Below are 8,072 nucleotides of genomic sequence, written 5' to 3' on the forward strand. Positions count from 1 at the left end.
AATTTCACTGCAGAAAAAAAGAGGCTTAGTTACCCGCTAAGGGTAAAATAAATGGGGCAATTTTCAGCTGATTGTTTCCTGATTTAGATCACCAGTGTGTGTTTAAGGCATTTCACAGCACAGAATCAGCTATTTGAAGAGTTTTTAATGATGTTTTATTGGCTACAGACTCTGGGGATTCTGTTATTTAATGCTTTTAGATCTCACAGCTGCCTTTGACACTGCTGACCACAGTATTCTCATTTCTCGCCTTGAGCACTGTGTGGGGGTAAAAGGCGTAGCTTTGAAGTGGTTTAAGTAGTACCTGTCAGAAGTTTCACAGTCAGCTTTGGGGGCTCTACTTCTTCCTCTGCCCTCTTTTATGTGGAGTTCCACAGGGTTCTGTTTGGGGGGCCGATCCTTTTTTCTTTATATTTACTTCCCCTAGGATCGATTTTGAAAAATACCTTATCTCTTTCCACTTCTATGCTGACGATTCCCAAATCTATCTGCCCCTGAGAGGAAATGATAGCAGCTCTCTGAAAATATTTATTGAATGTCTTAATGACATTAAAGCCTGGATGGCTTTAAATTTTTGCCATTTTAACGAAAGCAAGTCTGAGGTCAAGATTCTTAGACCTAGTAGTTCAAGCAGTACTGCAAAATTGGACCTGGGCCCACTTGATCCTTATGTGAGGCTCACTAGAACTCCTAAAACTGAGCATATCTCCCCTGTGCTGGCCTCCCTTCACTGGCTCCTTGTGCATTTTAGGATTGATTTTAAGATTTTAAATGTATAAAATGAAATTAAAAAAAATAAATACTGTAAAATTAAAGTATTGCCATGTTTACTGGAATGTAAATACAGTTTTAACAAATAACATTCACCTAGAAAATTTACACATCAAAGCACTGTTAGAATTACTATTTAAATTAATTTGCTGACTATGTTACACATATATATAACTGGCAAAGGAAGTAGCTTATTAGGAAGGGTGTTACAAAAGAGATGCAAAAAGGTGCAACTTCCACATCCAACATGGATCTCAACTAGAATTAAAAGGATAGGGTTTTTATCCTGGTCTTTGAAAAACTGTATTAACTTAATGAAAATGCCTCTCTGAGATCACTATGGCAGGCTTCACTGGTGCTCTTTGAGGAACTCCTTCATGTAGTCAGCGAGGGCTTTAGTGTCCTCCAGTGTTACGGCGTTGTACAGTGATGCACGGATGCCTCCAACTGACCTGCAGGTCGAGATAAAATCATGTTTCATGTCTACAAAAATCAGAAAACAATCTATTCATCCATTCATCCAGAGACTGGAGTCTATCCCAGCAATTATGAGGTGAGAGACTGGGTATATCTTAAACAGATCACCAGGGCCAATACAGAGAATTTTTCACATTCATATTCATACCTACAACCAATTTAGAATTATTAGTTATCCTAAAACGCATGCTTTTGGTCTGAGGGAGCAAACCCGAGTACCTAGAGAGACCTCCCCCGAACTGGACAAGTGGAAGAAAATGGATGGATGGATAACATACTATACAAACAACAATATGTTTGGTAAACTAACCTGTGTCCTTTCAGTGACATCATTCCACGTTTGGAAGCACCATCCAGAAACTCCTTTTCCAGGGCATCATCTCCCCCTTTCTTCCCAACACGAAACGGTACATTCATCCGGCTTCGACAGGCCGTCTCTACAGGACACCTGGACAGGTGGACACAGCAAACAGCTCCGGTTTGAACTCATTATTTCAATACTTCAATTAGTTCTTTCACTGTGACCACCACTGTAGAATACATAGTTTGTCCAGTTATAAAAATCAATAACTAGGCAAAAAATAAAGTTTTTTTTTTTTAAGTCATTGGTGGAAATGACTTTTACTTTGCTCTAATAGTAATTTATTTTTTATGTGTATCCATTTCATAAGTATCTTCTTAAAGCTGTGTAATTAATTTAGGGTTATAACAAAAAAATACTTCTAGCTGCTTTCTTGCCACAAGGGGTCACCAGAGCAGGTAACGGTACGTGTTTGATTCAGCAGCTTGTTAAGCAGGATAGTCTTCCTGACACAGCACCAAAGGGGGATTTGTGCCTCTGGCTCAAATCAAACCAGCAACCTTTCAGCTCCAAAGCAAAGTGTTAACCACTACACCAAAAAAAAAAAAAAAAAAAAAAAAAACGCATTTCATCTTCTTAATCAATTGAAGACCTTTGATCAGGGTTCATTTGTTGTGCCGTTATCTGCATGTGTCATTTAAGACAATTATTTTGCTATTTCAGTTTAAACATGCTGATCTGTACTCCCCTATCGAAGCCTGACATTTAGTTTTTCTCTCTGTATTTAAATGCTGATGTGATACTTACACATAGAAACCATTAGAAGCATTGATGATGTCATAAATCATGGATGACTTCTGCTTGTTGAGCATCTCCATGGCAGCGCTGCCCCCGTTATTCTTAATCCAGTCCAGAACCAGACCCATGATGTAAATGCTGAACCCAGAGAGATTAAAGTCGCACAGAGTGGTTAAAACCTGTGGCTGGTACACTTTGTGGACCATGTTGATGATCTTCAGGATGGAGCACAGAAACAAGCTTCTGACACTGGCGAGTCTTTACCTGAAACATGGTGGTGTGTTGTACAGGGAGTTCATTTCAGCCTGTACCTTGTAGTCCAGGACAATGGGGCACTCTTTCAGAGCGCGACCTAACAAGTCCTCGCGCACAATGACCACGGTTACACCGGCACAGCCCACATTCTTCTGAGCCCCGGCAAAGATGAGCCCAAACTGCAGATTGCAGAAAAGCACAATAAATACAGACTTGCCTACAACTATGGACATGTCACACGTCCTGTCTTTGTTTTGACTTTTATTTATGAAGTTGAGCAATCAAAATTCTCTTATACTGTAGTTTATATGCCAATATGATTTACAGAGATATTTAAGAAAAGAGTCCCAGGAGTACAAGAGTTAAATGTGTACATTTTTCAGTATCGTTCCTCCGCCTCACCTTGGAGATGTCAACAGGTCGGGACAGGAAGTTGGAGGACATGTCGCTAACCAAGACCACGCCGTTCGTTTCTGGGACAAAGTTATATTCAACACCATGGACCGTCTCATTGCAGCAATAGTAAACATAGGAGGCTGAGGGGTTCAGGTTCCAGCTGCTGGGTTCGGGGATTTCTGCACAGAGCAACAGCATAATATGACTAAAACAAGACTAAGAAAGTTATATCACACTAAAGCATTTATATCCATGCTAGCAGGAGAATGAGAGCCATCAAAAATTATTGAAATAAGCTTCTTTCTGATGGTGGCAGAATATAAATAAGTTTAAAAATACGTATAAATAAAATAAGTATCAATAAAAAATCTCTATATTTTGCAAAGGAAATGGGAAATAGGTGCAGTAATTTATTGAAACGTGCATACATAAAGGGAAATTTTTCTTCTTTTATCCTCCACTTGTCCAGTTTCATCAAAACTTTTTAAGTACAAACTGCATACCGGGATGAGACGTCGAATTTTGGGGTTAGGGTTAGGAATTTTGGGGTAATAACTTTTTGGGAATCAGTTTGTTGTCTATCAAACTGAATCAGAATCAGAAGGTTTTATTGCCATATGGGTGAACAGGTTCACAGCATTGCTGCGGTACTTCGTGCTTACATAAAAAACAAATAAGTATAAAAACTATAAGACAATGTTACAAATATACAAATTACAAATATACAGAGATATTAGAACTATAACTATAACACAATATTACAAAATATACAGTGCAGAGAATAATTAAAAGATAAAAGAGTGTAAACTATAGTCCAGTAATATGTACATCAGTGCAAACAGACAGGTGCATAAACATAGGGGTCATCAGCGTTTGTGGAGGGTGGTGGTAACAGTCTTAGGGTTATTGTTCATGAGTCCAACAGCAGAGGGGAAGAAACTGTTCTCATGGCGGGAGGTTCTGGTCCGAATGGACCGTAGCCTCCTGCCTGAGGGGAGAGGGTCAAAAAGTCTGTGCCCAGGGTGAGAGTGGTCGGCTGTGATCCGACCTGCACGCCCCAGTGTCCTGGAGGTTATCTTTGTAATTTTGCTTAAAGAAAAAAGTGCTTAAAGATACAATTTACAATCGGTTCTTTGCTTAGTTGTCTGTTATTTACAGACACAACACTTTGGTGCCTTTTTTATGTTTGAATGACTCATAGGTCAGTGTTAAGTTCCTCTGAAAATGGTCAGGCACAGGGCTGGACTGAAAAAAAAAAAAATCAAGGTCCAAAGAAAGCCTTTGTCAGGCCTTCAGAAAGCCTCAAGAATATTGTTCAAGACCATTTTTAAAAAATTACGAGGAGGTCCGGCTCCTTGGAAGCAAAATATAAAGAAATAAGAGGCAGCTCAAGACTTTTGCACAGTTCTGTAATGCAAAACACCATAACAATAACTCAGTATTAGGATAACTAAGAGCCCCAATGAAAACCCCAATCAGACACAACCATGTGGAAACGACCACTCGCATACCAGAGTCTTTCACTGGAGGTCGGCTCTATTGTTTATTACGCAACAGCCTGGGTACACACACTCACTGTCCTGCAGCAGCCAGAATGCCAATGACCAGCTCGTTAGAGCATGAAAATCAAAAAAGACATTAGATTTTTTTTTTAATGCTTTTGATAAGAAACTTAACCCTCAAGTGGCAGCTGCTGATTTTTTAAAACAAAAATCAAACAAACATTTGACTACGTGCAAACTTACTCGTGTAGCTATCCAGCTTCGGGTGGACAACGTTGACTTTGCCATATTTCTCCGCTTCTTTTGCCGCTTTGGCTGACCACGTGCCGGTCACCAGGTAATCGGCACACCTGTCCTCCTTAAGACCAATCAGGTTGAGAGGAACAGCGCTGAACTGTCCGCACCCGCCACCCTGCAGGAACAGCACCTTGTAGTTGCCTGGGATATTCCTGGGGGAAGAAAATGCAGTTGTGTTACAGAGTGCAGACTTACAGAAAGTCAGATTCTTACAGTACAGTTTGCAAACAAACTTTACTCAAGTGATACGCCCGTGTAGTTCAAATGTTATGGGTAAGCCATGCAGCTTTCTCGTGTTTATCCTCATCCATCTCCCTTGGTTGGATGGTAATGTAAGAAAGAGCACAACCTCGTTCAACCAGTTTGCCTGCCAGCACTTCTGTACCAAAGAGGTACAAGAGAAAAAAATAAAATCAAAACAACTTCTGAATATATAAATATGAAAAAAAAATAGAACATACATTCATTTGTTATTTGCGTTGCAATTTATTTACATGTTCTGGTAATTGATCATGATTATTTTACATTGTTACATTGTCACTGCACTTTGGAAACATTCATTGGACGTGTTTGAAATTTTTTTTTCTTATGATGATGATGACGATGATGATGATATTTTATTGATCCCACAATGGGGAAATTACAGAATCAATGTATGTATGTATTGTCAATGTATGAGCAATGCTGTAAAGCCAGGCTTACTGGATCTGCATCACAATGCAAACTGTGTGACAGGCTGTGGCATCACCCTTGTTTTCAGAATCGTTTGAAGCTGAACTCATAATAATTTAATTAATAAACCAGCTTTATAGTAAAAGCTATTTGGTGTATTTTTTTTGTTGAACGTTGCCCTTTCTCTCCTGCATTTGGAACTTATAGACTAACAGTATTTGCTGTAATGGCAATGACTACAATAGCTTGTGTTCTATTAAGATGCCAAATTCTTTAACAATAAGAACAGATTATTTTTGATAACTCCATTGGGAAACACTTGCTAAGCATATCCTAACACTCACTCTTATGTCATTTACTTGTTTTTTTTCCTGCATTTTGGGATTTATGCATAATGTGGGTTCATCTATTAACAGAATTCTGAATACGCAGATTCTATTTGTGTCTAAGACGTGTAACAACACCGTGTGTACTGTAAGCTGTAAGTATGAAAAAAAAACACCTTTGTTTGGAGGCATGATTAACCTGTGGCAGCTCAGCATAACTGAATAAAGACAACACAACAACAAAAGGTACTTACAACAATTCTCGCAGGAGGCTCTCTGTTTTGCTGATAATTTTACTGAAGTCTGATGATCGGTGACTCATCTCTAGTTTAAAGAGAAAAAAATGTGGATTTAATTTCATTATATGTTGTATATACTCACCTTATTCAAATTTTGATATTCGGGAGATTCAATATTTCAGATTCCAGAGACTGTGCACTCATCCTGGAGAATGATGCAGTAGGTCTTTCATAACAGCTTCAATGTGACGCATTTGTAGTTCCACTCACCAAGAACACTGATTCCAGTGCTGCTGTAGTTCAGGAGCTCCTTCTGTGCTTGAAGCAGCACCTGCAACACATCAATTTGATTCAGTTCAATTTTATTTATATAGCGCCAAAGAGAGACAGAGATTAATAATAACTAATGGGAACCCCCCCTCCTCCAGCAGCCTAGGTCTATTGCAGCATAACTAAGGAATGGTTCAGGGCCACCTGATCCAGCCCTAACTATAAGATTAATCAAAAAGGAAAGTTTTAAGCCTAATCTTAAAAATAGAGAGGGTGTCTGTCTCCTGAATCCAAACTGGGAGCTGGTTCCACAGAAGAGGGGCCTGAAAGCTGAAGGCTCTGCCTCCCATTCTACTCTTAAGTATCCTAGGAACCACAAGTAAGCCAGCAGTCTGAGAGCGAAGTGCTCTATTTGGGGTGATACGGTATTATGAGGCCTTTAAGATAAGATGGGGCCTGATTATTCAAGTCCTTACACTTATCATGTAAGTAGAGCTTCATAAACTATGATGCTTTGACAGGTTTCTTCAGGGGCAGCAACAAGAAAACAGCTTTAAGTCAAACCACAGAGACGTTTTCTGAGACATCTCATGGAACATTTTATTAAAAATGTGTTGCTCCTCTGGTCCACATTGCTCTGTATCTCTGTTCTATCAGATTTGAAGCACTGCATTTAATAAATTATTAATCTTATGTTAAACTATCACATCATGTAAGAGAACAAAAAAATTTTTTATGCTAAGGTTTTTCTAGAATAGAAATGGGCTTTTAGTGTGTGACTAATTAAGGCAGCAAGTCAGTGCTATGCCATTTTACCTGTTATTTCTGACCATTTGAAAAACTAAACTTGACTGAATTAAGCCACAAATTAAAATTAAAATGATTAAAATACTTTTAATAACCAATCTGGTAATGCTTTTTTAATGATACGCAAAAACCTCATTGGCGGGTTGCAAATTACCAGGAAAAAAAAGCTGTGTAACCACTAAAATAGTCGATAATTAGCATCGCAACTGTACAACAGTGGAAGTACTTATCAGTCTCTGTTTGTTTTGCTATTTCTGATTTTGTTTCGATCCGTTAACCACCAAAATGACTAAATTCTTACACTTCACTGGGTTTATTAGGATCTAGAAAGCCCCACATGCAGCAGTACAAACCACTCAGAGTACATTAAGTTTGCAGCCAACCGTAAAGAGCTTGCAGGAGGCGTCAGCTGTGATTTGTTCTTATCTGAGCATGTTTTTTACTGCCATCTAGAGGTTCTCTCTGCTGCCGCCACTGAACCACAAAGGAGCACATTTCCACATGAATGAATGAGGCTGATGCAACTCAACACACTGTTGACAAATGCCAAGCTGACAACGCCAATTAAAAGCAACAGTCTTTTCCTCAAACAGTCTCTCCCATTACAAAAATTAAACGAAAACCCATTGGACCTGCAATGCCCGTTTGACTGCACGGGCCGTAAAGTGACATTTCTTGGAGTTACTAGTTACCAGTTTGCAATTCGCTCGTATTTTATCTGCGTTTTCGCTCATTGCTAACGTTACAAAAGCAAAAGAAGGATCCAAACTTACAGACGGGGGGAGTTTTGCAGGCCCGGCTCCAAAGTTGATGGTTTGTCTCTGCTCCATGATGTAAAGCGAGCTCGTAAGTGCAGCTGGTGTATGGTATCTCCGTCTGCTGTCAGATACAGCGGTGTGAGACCCTCAGCCTCGGGTGCGCTGCTACTCTCCTCCGCCGGCGTCGCACTGGTCGGCTTGGA

General features: G+C 39.5%; 1 protein-coding gene across 1 annotated transcript; it reads right to left on the reverse strand.

Moving 5' to 3' along the window:
• Positions 1-810: 810 nt before the first annotated feature.
• psat1 (phosphoserine aminotransferase 1) lies at positions 811-8,072 on the reverse strand. Its single transcript, XM_030737381.1, has 9 exons — positions 7,885-8,072; positions 6,305-6,365; positions 6,050-6,119; positions 4,744-4,949; positions 3,005-3,177; positions 2,612-2,781; positions 2,357-2,485; positions 1,559-1,696; positions 811-1,223 (listed from the first exon to the last, which is right to left on the reverse strand). Exons 1-9 carry the CDS (start codon positions 7,939-7,941, stop codon positions 1,121-1,123), a joined length of 1,107 nt encoding a protein of 368 aa, XP_030593241.1. The 5' UTR covers positions 7,942-8,072; the 3' UTR covers positions 811-1,120.

Source organism: Archocentrus centrarchus, chromosome 9 (assembly GCF_007364275.1).
Source record: "Archocentrus centrarchus isolate MPI-CPG fArcCen1 chromosome 9, fArcCen1, whole genome shotgun sequence".
Lineage (NCBI taxonomy): Eukaryota > Metazoa > Chordata > Actinopteri > Cichliformes > Cichlidae > Archocentrus > Archocentrus centrarchus.